Source organism: Heliangelus exortis, chromosome 16 (genome assembly GCF_036169615.1).
Source record: "Heliangelus exortis chromosome 16, bHelExo1.hap1, whole genome shotgun sequence".
In the NCBI taxonomy this organism is placed as follows: domain Eukaryota; kingdom Metazoa; phylum Chordata; class Aves; order Apodiformes; family Trochilidae; genus Heliangelus; species Heliangelus exortis.
The window spans coordinates 12,890,208-12,905,925 of NC_092437.1; the positions used below are offsets into that span (position 1 = coordinate 12,890,208).

The window sequence follows — 15,718 nt, forward strand, 5'->3', positions numbered from 1 at the left end:
GATCAGCCATTGGAATGGGCTGCCCAGGGAAGGGGTGGATTCTCCATCCCTGGAGATATTTCAAAAGAGCCTGGATGTGGCACTCAGTGCCATGGGCTGGGAACTGCAGTGGGAGTGGATCAAGGGTTGGACTTGATGAGCTCTGAGGTCCCTTCCAACCCAGCCAATTCCATGATTCTATGGGGTTACTCCAACCCAGATGCAGGACTTTGCCTTTGCTAAACTTCACCATGTCCCATCAGCACATTTCTCCAGCCTCTCAAGGTCCTTCTGAAGAGCAGCCCTGCACCTCTACAGCTGTAGCATATGAATTTGCACACATGCTCTGGATTAAGATAGAGGAGATGATATTTAGGTTTAACTGCTGCTCTTATTTTCAGGAGATGTCACAGGAGATTTCACTTCATCACAGAGATAAGAGATCTCAAAGGAAGAGAGCTTTGCAAAATCATCAGGGGTCTCACATGTCACACAACCCCTCCCTAGACAAGGGGCTCCCAGCTCCTGCTGCTTTTTGAAACAAATTATTGTTTTGAAGGAGGATTCATTTCAGAAATGTGACTGGAAAAAATATAAATAAAAGACATCCTTTCCTCAAGAAAACCCCTTGGCCTAAGTGGTTTTCTGAAGTAGTGTATTACCCTGTGAATATGGGGCTCTTCCAACAGTAGCAACTGCAATAGTCTACTTCAAAGTGCAAGAAGAAAATCACACAAAATGAGCCATTTGAAAAAATTTCATTACCATACATGGCTTTTCCAAGTTTTGTTCCCCTGTAAACTGAAGCTAACTCTTAGAAAGATTCTAACCCATAACAAGATATAATATTCTAACTGAACACTGACTGCAAAGAAATTGCTGTGTGAAAGTACATCTCATGAAGACTCACTTGGGAACTAAACATTTGATCACATTATTTCAAGACATGATTTTTCTGGGCTGCTAAGAAAGAATTCTTCTCTTCTACTAAACCACTGTGGTGCTACCTGCAGAGGCTCAAATTCCCACTTCCATTGTATCACTATTGCTTTTTATTTCTCCATGCTTTTTCATGAGCTATCCCTTGTCAATGATAATTAATAAAAATTAACAACTCTTTGTAGTAACAACCATTCTTTTGCTGCATATACAGGACCTGCCAGGACAGGCATCTCTTCTGGGAGTACAGCTTGCTAGTGGTAGCTTTACATAGACAGGGACCTCTGCAGCACAAATGCAATGTTTTCTTTCTATCAAATTAATTTTTCTTTTTGAAGAACCAACACTCTAGCCAGAAGGCCCAAGATGGAAGCAAAGCAGAAACTTACCTTCTTTTGATGGTCAGCATTGCTCCCAAGAGGATAATAACAAACATGAGGAGACCAGCTATAACTCCAGCCATTTTCACCGTGCTGTCAACTTGTTTTTCTGGTTCCACTGCGTTGGAATTCTGTGTGGAAGCTCCTTAAAAGGATGGATGGAGAGAAAGGAGGAGATAAAAAGAAAATTTGTAGAAAAATTGTGCAGTGATCCACTTGAAATATTCACATTTGAAAGCCTAACAACGTATTTGCAATAAAATTGCAATAGACAATTGTCCATCTGACTAAATATGGCTTTAATAAAGGCTAACGAGAGAGAATTCACAGCAGTAATAGGGTGTAAAATCCCAATGTAATGCAACTAAGATTCTACCATGCTATACTCTAATGGGGAATTTACTCTTCTAAAGTACTCCACATACACCCAGAAGCAGGAGAGCTAAGAGGTGTTATAATTTTCCTCTCAAATAACTCTAGCAGAGGTGCAATCCTTGCTCATTGGGATAATGAATTTAAAAGTTTTCAGTAACATATCCCTTAACAGTACTTGCAGAAACTTTTTTTCTTCTAATATCAGAACACATTTGTCTTTCTTGTTATACCAGAAGTCTGGCTTTTCTAGACATACATTTTTTAATGCACATTATGAGCATTAACCCCATGCACAGAGCCATACCCAAGGTACTCCACCTATGGGTTCTGCAGCAGCCCAGGCAAGACAACTTAATGTCTACTTGAAATTTTGGGATTTTTTGAGAGTAAATCTACACACCTCAAAATAAAACATGCTTGTACAGTGTTTCTTCTTTTACTTCCTTGTAATGATCTGACTTTTGAGGGTCTTCTGCCCCTGCAATAAACAAGGACCTTGCAGAGTGCTCCCCTCATTGTTTGTGTAGTGGCTATTACACACCTCAGCTCTGCTGACTTCTCTGCTTGCTGCACAGAATTTTTCCAGATAGAGCTTAAACCACTGAGCTTGATTTAAAGCACCCCACAAGACTTGCAGCGTGGTTATTCTACAGACTAAATAAGCCCATCTTTGTTATATTCCTGATATACTTTACTCCAAAAAATAGTACCACTAAGTTTGATGAAGTTAAATTAATTCACGTTACATGAAATCACAATCTTGGGCTTCACCTTTGCTGTTGGAGTCAGCCAGGCTTCCTCTACAGCTTAAACACAGAAGGAAAAGGGAATGGAAGGTGAAAACTGAGTGGTGCCATCAGAAGACTGCAAAATTTTTTGCTCTTTCAACAACTCTGTGCTGCTGACCTTTGGGAAAATCTGAATCACTTCTGTTCTTAAAGTCACTTGCTTGAGGAGATAATAATCAATCAAATCCATATGTTGGTGAGACAGTAAAAAGCCTCACTGGGTTATTCTTTAGCCCATGTGCTACATTTCAAACTGCATGTGCTTTAATAGGTCTCTGTCCCAGCTCTCTGTCCCTGCTCTGCCACATCCACCAATTTTCCCATTTGGCTAAGAGTTCACTGATAACCTCTGTGCTGATGTCTGAAATGCATTAAAAGGACTCCTGAGCATAAAAATAAAATAAAGTGGCAGCTGCCCATTACCATCTTTATTTGACAACAGCTCTTGCAACCTTGGATCAAATCTGCCCAAGAGGTGAGCCATATGCTACCATACAGGCAATCCTGACACTATCATTCAACAAAGTAAATGGGAAAGGTACAGTTTTTCCCTGAAAATGGCTAAAATTAATCATTTGAAGTGCAGCTCAGATATTCCACATTATCCTTCATTTGAGTTGCAGTTACTCCTATGACCCTAAATAATAGGGATTGAAGAATGGTTTTCTACCAGAAACAGCACATTGAGACCTTCTCCACTTCTGTACCTCCTGAATGCCCTCATGAACTGGGAGCCACACTTAAAAAAAATTAAGAAAGTGCTGCCAGCTTTATCCTCTGATCCACCAGATTGGTTTGATTTTGCCAGGCTGCTGCTTGTTACTACAGGCAATGTGTGGTCACAGGGAATTTTTATTTGATATTTATTGCTCCATTGTAGACTACTGCAGTTCCAGAAAGAGAATAAAGGTTTATTATCCATCCTGGCACCTCCACACTGTGGTGACTGATTCACTTGAACCTTCTGTGTAGCTCTATCTATCTTGGCAAAGGCCAACACTTCCTTTGGGCTACTAGTCCAGCCATTTGTAAGTTGTCTTAGTTAACAGTGCCTAGGAATTGATAATATGGCAGTGTCAGTAAATTCCTGGGTCTTGGATTCTTAAAGCTTTGCAAGGAAACATTGCTGCAAGACTCCCTTGTTTTTCTGCTGTTCTGGTGCATTTACCTTGTGGATATTTAAATCTGCTGGGGTTGCTTGTGCTGCACCTGCACCACCAGCTGTAGGTAAGGAGAAGGTTTCTGTTCTGGCAGAAGGAGATCTGTCAGCTGTTACTGCATTTTCAGAAGATGATTGCTGCTGCTCCTGAGGGTAGCAGACTTGTAGAATTCATTTTTGCTTCTCTCCTTTCCTGGCATGCAGACAGATCTGAAAGCTTCTGAGCACAGAAGCCCCTAAAAACTGCTCAGATGACCACTTCATACAAATGTCTTAAAATACACATGGAAAGCTCTGCATTGCTCTACTAAAGCAAACACTCTTTTCTTTGTGAAAAATAATATTTATATACTGCTGAGATTAAAAGGGAAAGAAAGTAAACTAGAACCATACTTCTGATTACTTCCACCACATATCCTGGAATAAATTGCTCCTCATAACTGAAGGTGGTTACTGGAATAATAGGACATAGAACAGGTCACCACTGTTATTACTGTGTGAGCTTCAGTGGCACCCAGAGACCCTGCTAAGGCCAGGACCCCATTACACTGTGCTACCATAAAGGAGAAGATTTTGCTGCCCTAAGCTTCCTTCCTTAATAAGGAAGGCAAATGACAGAAGGCAATGCCAGGGAAGGGAAGACTGTAGGTCTCTAGGCTCCCTGTCTGTGCATTATCTACCAGACCAAGCTATTACTTTCAGATATATATTTATGTACTACACAAACCACACTGTCCCAGAAACTTGATCAGTGGCATGGATCTGACTTGCACAGGCACTGGCATTCACCCATCACTCCATTTTACATTCCAAGATTTCAGTTTTTGCTCACCAACCTAATTTATTTAGGTTTTTTGACCCTTTCAAGATTCCCAGAGTTCCAGCATCTTGCAGTGAAAGAGAACACACTGCATGTAGCACATGCACAGGAGAAATTGCTCTGGTGAAGCAAAGGGTTCTGTCCCAGAGTCCCATGAGCCCAGGAGAAGTCAGGTTTATGGATCATCAAACACTGATGTTTTTTATTTTTAGTCACACACAGGCTAAGTCTAGCCCAAGGTCTAATCCAGGTATCGTGCTGTGGATTTGGAGATCCACAAATCCCAGGCCAGGTCAGTAAATATCCAACTATTGGAAGCGTGGCTTCATGTTGTGAAAGCTCCTTGTGGCTTTCAACCCTTCAAATTCCTCTTTGCTTCAGACCAAGGTTAAAGCTGGCCTTGCACTGGCTGGTAACTAAAGGACTAAAGAATTTTGAAACATAAAATTATTTCAATAAGGAAGGCTGCCATTTGTATTCCATAGTTAAATCTTCCAGAAATGCTTCTGTCCACAAGGAAGAGATGACATTTAGCTGCTCTGAGCTGGGACATGGTTTGCAATGATTTCTACAGCCTAAACTCAAATTTTTGCCAGTCATAACTAAAGAGAAGAATCCTCTCAAAATGCCAAGGAAGTGAAACACCATCCACATCCCAGCAAGCATTCACACACAGTACTGCACCCTCCTGAAGTGATATTCATGGGTGCTTTAAAGTCGCTTAATGCTCATGCAAAGTAAGTAATCAACTATGTTACTTACTTTATAGATGTAGAAAGATTAAAAACCTGCCTTTGGCATCACAGGCACCCAGGAGCAGAGCTGAGCACTGACATTTTTAGACTGAAACCTTGTGGCAACTCCATCAGGCCCTGCAACCTCTCACGGATGGGGGCAGGGGGTGGGATGAAGGGAGAAAGAGCAACAGCAGCTAAGGGAATGATGCTGGGACAGTCTTCCACCCAGCAACTTATGCCCAGGTATATTATTTGAAAACAATAATCCACCAGATACAGTGACCTTTCTCTGTGGAGGCAGCACACTGAAGAACACCCAGGAAAGAATGGTTATTGAGTGCATGTAGCTAAGCAGGACTGATAATACAAGTTTCTTCTATAAAACCCATTTCACAAACTGCAATTGGAAGCATTTTTTATCTAAAGCACGAATTACAACACTGCATTAAAACATGTAACTGACAGGAAAAAGAATTCAAAAGAGCCATAGGGAGGAGAAAAGATGGGTATTTATGTGAGACTTCCAACTGGTGAGGCATAAAAACCAAAGTCCTGCAATGGCAGCTGTACCAGAGAGCCAGAGAGAAGCACCCAGTGCCACAAGAGGAGGAAAGCAGAAAGGAAACAAAATGGCTCTAAGATAGCTGGGTCAAATACCCAGGGGCAAGAAACAGGCAGTGCAAGTGTAAAAGCAGTGAGGACAAAATAAAAGAAGCAACACAAGTAATGGGAGGTTCAGCCATGACCAGATGACAAGAAAGACCTAAGCAGGGAACATGTCAGTCTGGCAAAGACTCAGCTTGGTTTCAAATTTGTAACAGCTAAGAATACAACTCCTTCAGATAAAAAGTCATTCTTGAAACAAAAGCCAATCAGAAAAATTACTTCAAAGTATTATTTAACACAGAAAAATTAATGAAAAATAATGGGTTCAAAGTCATTACGAGTTAAAATGAGCTGCTCAATCAGTCACTTCTTTGTAGCACACAATGGGCAGGCAGCATGCTGAATGTAAAATTTCCTATCAGACCTAGAGGCTTATTTTCCAAAGGCAGTTATTCTCAAATCACTTGTAAACATGATTTCCTTTTCTTTTTTATGATGCTTTCTATGTGAGTGGTCTTCAAATGACTAAAGTATCTCTGCATGTAGAAATGTGTTCCCTTATGTTTTCAGTTCCTGATTCTATCTCTACCTCTGAAACAGCCTCTGATATATAAACTCAAGGGCTGCCAGGTTCCTCTGAGCATGATAATGCTGAGATAGAGGTGGAAGGGCCCCATTTCACATCTTGATCCCAAATTCCTATTAGCCAGCATCACCCAGCTGCAGCTCTCTGCATCACCTGGCCCCACGCATGGCTGGTGGAAGGCAGCCTGGTTTGCAACCTTCTGCAGAGTCCTGGGACTACAGAAAAGCTCAGTACAGAGAGACTGGGGTACTGCTGTGTATCATAAGCCAAAAAAAGTGAAGCAGCTCATCAAATCGGAAAGGTAAGATTTCACTATGGCTATTGCTTTGTTGAAATTCATTAAAAAAATTAATACCACCAACAGGATCACTACACGTAATGTCACTACACCAATTTTCTGCCTCCAGTTATTGAAGACTGCAGGCAGCACAGGCATTCTCATTGTTCTAAAAAAGCTCCAAAGGAATGGAAAGGATGAGGAGAGCCAAAAGCTTTCAACCATATTCTAAACAGAGAGATCAGCAAAACAAAGCAGTCTTGGAGAGAAAGACCAGAATTTATATGAGGGATTACCAGGCATACAGGTTGAATCTGTAGGAGGATGAGGGTAAAAATACATGGAGGAATCAAGATTAGTGTTACTAAACTGAGTAAGAATTAAAAATGTATCAGGAAGAGAATAATTAATTCTGGAGATTCCAGGCAAATCCATCACTAAGGCTTTTCTTTTCCCCTCCTGTTTCACTTCCTTTCTCTCTTCAGAAGCACCTAATCTGAGCTAAAGGCAGATAGATGGGCCCCAAGAACAAGAAAGGGTTATTATTACATTTAGTTGAAAAAGCAGCTTGGGTGAAGAGCAGGTGCTGTGACACCTACAAGAGAGGTGCTGGTTCAGAGGGCACTGCATGTCTCCATTTGAACTCTCCACTTTTGCAGAGCTATTTAGAAACAAGCTCGAAATTGTAAAAATGAAAAACAAATAAAATTCCCATTACCACAAGTTCCAATCTACAGATGTGACTCTAATTTTTTTTTTATGGTCCTGAACAGACTCAGGGAGATCAATCTGTTGACTGATACAGGCAGAAAGCCCACAGTGCATGACAACACTGGATGTGGAACAGACCCATCACACCCTACGAACAAAAACTAATTAACCTTTGCACCAACCAGTCCCCTCTAAGCAGTTACTCAGCTCTCATCATGCTTATCATTAAAAATCCACAGCCAGACCAGCTGTAGAAATTACAAAACCAGTGAGTTAAGTCTAGAGGTGGGATAAAATGAATACTGAAGGCAGCCTTTTGAGCCCAGCTGCTCAAAGGTGCTGCAAGTACCATGGTAGCCTACAAAATCTGTGCCCAGGAAGATCTGTCCCTCAAGCTGAGTGAGCAGCATGCAAAGGAGGATACTCAACATTTTACAGTAAAAAGGGAGTCATATGGCCAATGCACTGGGGAGTCTGTGTGTACACACTCTACGTGTGATGCATAAAATCCTGGGAAACTTTCTGTACTTTGCCAAGTTAAGGCAGCACTTTCAGGCATGTCTTGAATGAAGATTTTTCTTTTCCTCTACAGTAGTGTTACGAAACAGTCTCTTTCACACCTACCTCTCTTCTGACATTGTCACATATCCTGATGCTACTGGACAGTTTTTTAAGTGTTTGATTCCTAGAAGAAACTGAGAAGCTAATGCAGTCATAAGAACCCTGTTTCTGAACATGGGTCATTGAAAAAATCTTTTTAAGAGAAGAGAGGCACAATGGATTAGTAACAGCCTTGGGTTTGTCATGCCTTTGGAAGTGCCATTTAAGGACACTGACAATTAATATCTGTTTATGAAAAACTTTTCAAGTGATCCACGACACCCAATCAGTGGCTGATACACCTTAGAGAGCATCTCCAGATATCAGAAAACAGAGGAAAAATACTCAGTAGCCAAATGAGCTGGTGAAACCACAAAGGCTGGGAACATCCAACACTGCTCTCCTCTAAAATAGAACAGCCCTGCTCTTCCTTTGCCTGCTCCCCCTCTGCCCCACCTCTCAGCCCCTGTCCAGAAGGCTTCAGGAAACATTCAGTTCTTTCTGCAAACCTTCAAGCAGAAAAGAGGAGAAAAAACCCAATTCTGACTTTCCCAAGCAAGTCAGCATGCATTGCTCTTTGCATTCAAACTAAACAAACCAAAACAAATCCTTTCTGATTCAACCTTCACTTCTGCCTCTACATACAACTAATTCCTTCCCTCCTCCCCTCACCTTTGCCTGGCTGCTTGTGAATCTGCAAACAAAAATGACTGCACAACCTACCAGCCACACCACTCAGCCAACAGCATCCTTTCACACCCCTTAGGGACTGTAAGGGGACACCAGGCTCCATCCCTGCCTTGATTCCAGACAGGACTCACACAGCAATAAGCAATTTAATTCTGCATTTTCAAACCATCTCTTTTCTGAAAAATTAATCCCAGAAGTGGATGCTTTCAATTACAAGGGTGGTATTTTCAGTCTGCTGTTGCTAATCTATCCCAAATTTTATCTGAACCATGGTGCTTCTCCCAGCCTTTTCCACCCACTGTTTATTTGAATTGAGGAGCCCAGGATGAGGTTCTGTCAGCATGGTGAAGTTCTAGAGTGGACACAGGTCTCTAGAAACCTGACCAAGATTATCATACTCAACTCACTTGTAGCCTCATCCAGTTTTGCACCAGGTTCTTCACATATTCTAAGCTGGTTCATTAGATCCCTGGGCTAAGGAAGCCCCTAAAGTCAACATTTTAAACCCCTACAATAAGTCTTGATACCAAATTTTATGAAAATAAAGATGTTCACTGGGTTCAGTGCACATTCAAATACCAAAAGGTTTAGGTTGTCTTCTGAATAGGCAATATTTTTCAGTAAGATCCATGCAAATGTGTCTGTTATTAATCAATTAATGATGATGATGCACAAACTTGTGCTAAAAACAACTGTTAAAAGGCAGAAATTTGTTCAGAGGAAAAACAGAAAAACATTTCCATGCATTTAACTTAAAAGTGTTATAAAACCCACTGAAATAAGTAGCACAAAACAGAATAAACCTGTCAAAGGAATAACATTCTGGCATATCAGAAAACAAAATGCAGTAACAAATATATTTGAAGTGGGTTAGATCTGCTTAAAAAAAACACATAATCTGTCTACAAAACCAGAATATATTGCAGAAAACAACAAAGCCCTCTTCAATGAATTTGAAGGGGCAAGAACTGTTCTCACAAGCAGCAAAACTATGTGTGAACACCAGAAATTTTTTTCATCCTCATTTTTCATTGTTTTTTTGCAGTCTGCTCCCTCCCCATGATTTCACTGGTCACCTTCCAGACCCAAGTTTATTTCTGAAGTCTCGGGATTGTTAAGCACTGATCTCCCAGGAAGTTCCCTGGGATGTGCTACAAAAAAGCAGGGTCATTTCTCTCAATCTTAGAGGCATGTAAACTTCACAAGAGGCCCAGTATCTTCTTGTCCCAATATCTTTTTGTCCCTCTATCATTACAGATGCCCTGATGTGAAATTAAAAGAATTCCTGGCAAGGAAGTCACAGCTAGACAGGAATATAACCATGCAGCACTGGAAGAGGAACATTCCTAAATATATGAGAAACCAACCCTCCTTTCCCTTCCCTTTCATATTATTTATTCCCACAGAACTCAGTCACATCCCAGTAAATCAGGCTATGTCCATCAGGATAAAGCAGAAGAAACTACTGGTGGGCTTTCCTCTTTATCATTAAGGTTTCTGGAGTGAACTGATGATATTGGTCCTGATTCTATACAAAACAAGTTTATCACACACAGATCTTCAAGTTCCTTCTGATGGCAACTGCAAAGCCTTTGAGAAGCTCTGGACCTCCTCACTAGTGGTTTGTGCATGATTTTACACAGCATTGCTGAGGTTCATTTTTGCAATGTCTCTGATTCCAGCAGAAGTTTCTGGACAGAGGACTGACAGAATCTACTTTCCATTCTCCTGTCATCCTTTCTTCAACACCAAGACTCAGCTGTCTCAGAGGAAGTGTAACAATCAGCCCCAGAGAATGCCATTTTTATTCAGAAATGCAAGGTCACCTCCGTGCACATTCAGGAAGATATTCAGCCTCTGCAGAGGGCCAGTAAGGGCTCCACGGGGCTCTTCAGTCATGCTCAAGTGCTCCTCTGAAGGTTTAAATAGTGTTTGGACCTCCAGGTGACCCTCAGCTCAGGCTGATGCTCACTTCAGTGCACAGGGAGTGAAAGGTAAGGAGTGCCCCCAGTTCTACTGCAGTTAGAATAATTGTAAAAGCATTTCCCCATGCAAACCAAGTATGAAACAAGAAGTCACAAAGCTGATCAGCTGGCTGAAAGTTTGAACAGTTTTTCTTTGCCTGAACTGATGATAATCACCTGTGCTCAAGAGGCTGGGCGGGTTTCGCGTGGTCACCTGTTGCCTACCTAGTACTGCTAAGAACAAGCAAAATCGTTCCCAGGCAGCATGCACAAGAAAAAACAAAACAAAAGGAACAAATAAAAATGTACCTTGTAATGATTATTAAAGTTCCATTCTTTCATTTGCAAGAATTCACTTTTTAAAGAAAGTCGAAATGAGTATCGGGAGATAAGGAACCATTAATGAGCCCTCTGCCTTGGTTTCAATTACAGTGTGAAATTAATTTAGTGCACTTTAAGCACAGAAGAGGTAAATGCTCTCTCTTGGTAAGAGGCTGCAATTTTCTTAATAAAGTGTCAATATAAATATGTTGCTTTAAGACACGGAGAACAAGTCAGTTAATTCAGAAAGAATGGGACATAATAAACCAAAGGTTATCAAGGAAACCAAATGGCAAAACTAATAAATAAATTGGCTGAATGAAAATTGTATGGCAGAGAGCTGGTAAATTAGGGTTTAATTACAAACTTCTTTTTAAAGAGTGTTTTAAGCTTATGATAAGCATCCAAGTGACTAACACTGTGAAAGACAACATTACTCCAGTAATTTCAAAAAAGAGGAGTAGCCCATGGGAGGAGAGATGTTTATGGTTGGAAGTGGTAAGAAATCTGAGACCAGTGAACCTGAAAATAAATACATGCATAGAGACAAGAGGTTAATAATGCTTGTGGACTTAAAACATGCTTGCAAAATGTGAAGTGGCTACACAGACAAATGCAGAGAGCTTTCTGATGGATTGTGAAATGTCACTGCAGCAGAGACTGATGATGGGGCCCTGCCACCAGCCCTTTTCAACAGCATCAGCCAATTCCTACCCTGAGACATTGGATGAAGGAAAAGAGCTCGAGAGATCTCCTTGCCTGAGTGGGTATCTACCAGCTCTGCTTTGGAGGATACACTATTGGTTTTTGTGGCCTAGGGTCTGAAATGTTGACCCCCCCCCCCTAAAATTTAAATAAACCAATACACAAAAAGTTGAGAGAGATCTCTTGCAGCCACAAGAATCAGGTTTATCTAACAAGAAATACAGAAAACCCTGCTGAAGAGTGCACAGAGAGGCAGCTCCTACATGGAGTTGAACTGCACTGAAAATAAGGGCTCAATCTGAACGGTCTATTTCTTGCTAAAAGGGGAGGAGAGAAAATTGGGAAATCTCCAAAATGCTCTTTAATGGACTAAAACACTTTTTAAAGAGTTGTCTGCTTTCATTTCCCTGGTTTTGAGGCAATGGGACATACAAAGCAAATTGCCTCCCAGCTTGCTGAAGCAGTGACAGTGGAACAGCCTCATGCAGCTCTCAAGTAATTAAAGCCACTCAGCTTCTGAACAGGTGCCTAGCAGCAACACCCAAGATGTGTTACCATCCCCCAGTAACACACTGCCTAACACATTTTATTGCCTAATTACTCCCACACTCACATTTAGTGCCCTTGTTAATCCAACACTTGAAGAGAATACTTGCCCTTGCTTAAATATGTCTTGATCCTAATCTTCCTGCCACTGGTGTAAATCAGCACTCATTTCACTCACATTAATGGAGCTACTGCAGTGGCAAACATCTAGGAATGGAAAAATTAGGCTTCTATCCCAAAATGAACAGTTGGGCTGGCACCAGTAGCATGCACTTATTTTCATGCATCAAAACAAAATATCCTTTTTCTCTGGTACCAACTCAAAGCAGAGCTTTTAGCTGTCAGTGCTGAGGCTAGCCCTGACTCCAAGTAAGTTTGTTTTGTTTTTTTTTTTCTCTTACCAAAGACACCACAGTGGTATCTTTGCTAGCAGCCCTGATGATTGGCTTTAAGGCAGACTGGAAGCTGGCTCATTCTATCCTCAGAAAGACAATGATGCAAGTAAAGGTGAATACATGGCAATGCCATTAGAGATAATCAATATAATGAGCAGAGGGAAGGCAGCACAGACACAGGAGGTCATCTAGAACACTTCAGCTTTCAGCCTTCCATCAGGTCACACTGTAATTACAGCATGGAGAGGGTTTCTGTGCATTGAAGGGAGAGAGAAGCTCTGAGACCTCTCCCCAGGGCCTGAGTCCTTCCATTCAGCTGGAGTTAAGGAATGGTGGGAATTCAGCCTCTTGACATATGGAAATCTGAAACTATGGGAAAGCTCCAAACTACAGACCCACACTGTTCAGCCACTGCTCACACTCCCCAGCAAGGGAAGATCCTGTTACATTTTTAGTACTATAAATTCACTTGTGGCACTACCTTGCCCACAAGCTGCAGGCAATCCTGTGCCTTTGAAGAGCTAAAACTGGATGAAATTAGCCACAGTCATGGATATTTTGGTGTCCTTGCCAATGGTCAGGCACTGAGAAATACAACACTGCAATTCTCAGAGTGAGGACAAGAGAAAACAAAGAAGGGTGAAAAAAAGAAAGAATTTTCACAGAGATTTCCACACTCCACTACAGGAATAAGAGAACTGCCTATAAATCAAAAGTGATATCCATTGAGACAAGGAGAATGAACACTACCGCTGCCATCATTTCCTGTCCTTTTCCATTCACGTCAGTCAAGAAAAATCCTAAAGAATAAGATCACCAAAAACCAGTGGCTCTAGGCATTCTCATCTTTTTTTATATTTCTTGGCAAATTAATATTAGTAAGAGATCCCTTTTGAAAAAGAGATGACATTCAGAAACAACACACTGAGATAGCTTGGTGACTGAACAGATTAATGAAATTTAAATCAGTTCACAGAAGTCAACTCAAGGTCACTTGTGTGACACTTTTCTGAAGTACCCAAATCAGACAGTACAAATCAAAAGGTCATGCAAGAATGGAACTTTTCAAGCTATGTTTTCATTTTTTTTCTTTGAATAGTCAACAGAGGAAATATCTTTCCTGCTGGCATGATAACATTCTTCCAGCAAGCTCAGAAAAAGAAGAGACTGAAAGGAAAGAAACTACAGGTTTCCAAAAATTAATTAATCTGGTTCCTCTTATCACATGAGGAGACCTCTAAGTCATGGTCTGGGAAAGCCCTGGGGAGACTCATGTCACCCAGACCTATCTTATCCAGTCCTGCTCTTTTCTTTTGCTACCAGCAGAAAGCCAAAATAAGGTATTCAAAATGGTCACATCACTAACAGCTGGAAGAAATGAGGGAGAGACTGAGACACAGAATGTTTGTAACCCAGAAAAATGAATTAAATTAAGATTTTAGGAGCAACTTCTAGAAAGGAAAGCAACAAGAGGACACAGAGAGCACCAGAGCCACAGATGAAAAGGACAAAGGGGAGAAATGGCTCATCCTCCTTGGCTTTCAGTGGTGACACAACTGCTTACAGCCCCCCTGGTTTGTGTATCAGGTCTGTGCTGTGAAAATAGCTGCCCAGGTGGGACCTCCATGCAGCTCCTGCCATGTGCATGGCTTTCTGTAGCAGACTGGTGGATGTCTCCATCTGGAGAAAAAGTCCTCTTCTGCTACCCAAAAAAACTATTAGCTGGGGCTTCTTTGAGCCCTCCCAACTCCTCTGCAAGTCCAGATGCAAAAGGGATTAGGAGAAAGTACTCAGAAGAAATAAACTTCTGTTACAGCCACAAGACACAAAGGAATGAAAATAATGGGGGGAAAATGGTATGGTGCCTCAAATAATAAAAAAACCAACAAAAAACTCATGAGTTCTTGCCAATTTTGTTGAACTCTGGAAAGACTCCACAGGCAGTAATGCAGTTACTGCACAAAATAATTATTTTACAGCAAAGCATTGTCAGTGTAAGATGGCAACCCTGAGTTTTGGGAATGCAGAGGTATCTGCAGCAAGGCCCATGGCAATTACCCCCACCACTGCCTTACAGATCATTCTGAGGCTACTGGTTTCTGACACAAAGTAGCCCCTGGGGGGATGCTGAAGTCCTTAGAAGAGTTGTGAAAAGCAACTCTGAACTCCAAGAAAGAAGCCAGACACTTGTCATTGGGCCCTCAGTAGCTACATCTTGAGAAGCAACCTGGAAATCAGGGCATTGCAGCTTAAGAATCTCAGGTTTGCTTGGTCTTGTCTATTTGCCTGGTCACTTTGGTCTGAGCTGAACTAAGTGCAATGAAAATAAGGAATAGACTCTACCAGCTTGATAAATGATACCATGAAAATGGTGTGATATAACAGGGGTGTCCTGCAATGCTCAAGGCTGGGCTTCCATGTGATCTCCTTTTACTTCTCTACTTTACACATTTGTGGAGAGAATGAATTTAATAGGAATTTAATGTTTCTTTTTCAGTGGTGTTCTGCCAATACCATGATCAGTCCTAAGAACAGGCACCTTGAACAGAAGAAGGGAAATTAGGAGCCACAGAGACAGAGAAAGATTAAAAAGTTCATAAATACGGTGGAGTGATTTTGGAAATTTATGTTCTGCTTTCATAATCTTCCTTTAAAAATAATAATAAGAAGAAAGGCTTATTCTTTGAATAGTAACTGTAACCAAGTTGTGTCACCACTGCAGCTTTTACACTATTGGCATTACACTTTGAAGGCAAAGGAGACCCACGTACCTTTCGTTGCCAGACGGACACAGTTGATTTTTGTTTCCTGAAAGATAATAAAAAAAAATACAGAAAAACATCAAGATGTGTCATTTGCCCATACACAATAAACCTACATACCTTTAAAAAGGTACTAAAACAAGCATTTTTCTTACCCTTCATCTCTGCAAATACCACCAGCAGTTTTAGTGGCACAAACCACTCCATACTAATTGACTTGCTTACAGCTGCTTCTTTAACTATTGAGAAGTTAAGAGTGAAAATGTTTTTCTACACTGAATGTGTGAGTGCTGGGTGCAGCACAACTGCCTGATTACCTGGTAGAATTCACCAGTTTTGTGACCTGATGTCATGGGCAGGCAAGCCTTGAGTCCACAG

At 41.2% G+C, this 15,718-nt stretch overlaps 1 protein-coding gene across 1 annotated transcript in view; it reads right to left on the reverse strand.

Moving 5' to 3' along the window:
• Positions 1-15,718, reverse strand: part of PTPRT (protein tyrosine phosphatase receptor type T) — a 439,233-nt gene that overhangs the window by 65,160 nt on the left and 358,355 nt on the right. The window contains exons 13-14 of the mRNA XM_071759664.1: positions 15,350-15,386; positions 1,308-1,443 (exon numbers count right to left, since the gene is read on the reverse strand). Of these exons, the coding sequence (XP_071615765.1) occupies positions 1,308-1,443; positions 15,350-15,386 (173 nt within the window). The remainder of the gene's footprint in view (positions 1-1,307; positions 1,444-15,349; positions 15,387-15,718) is intronic.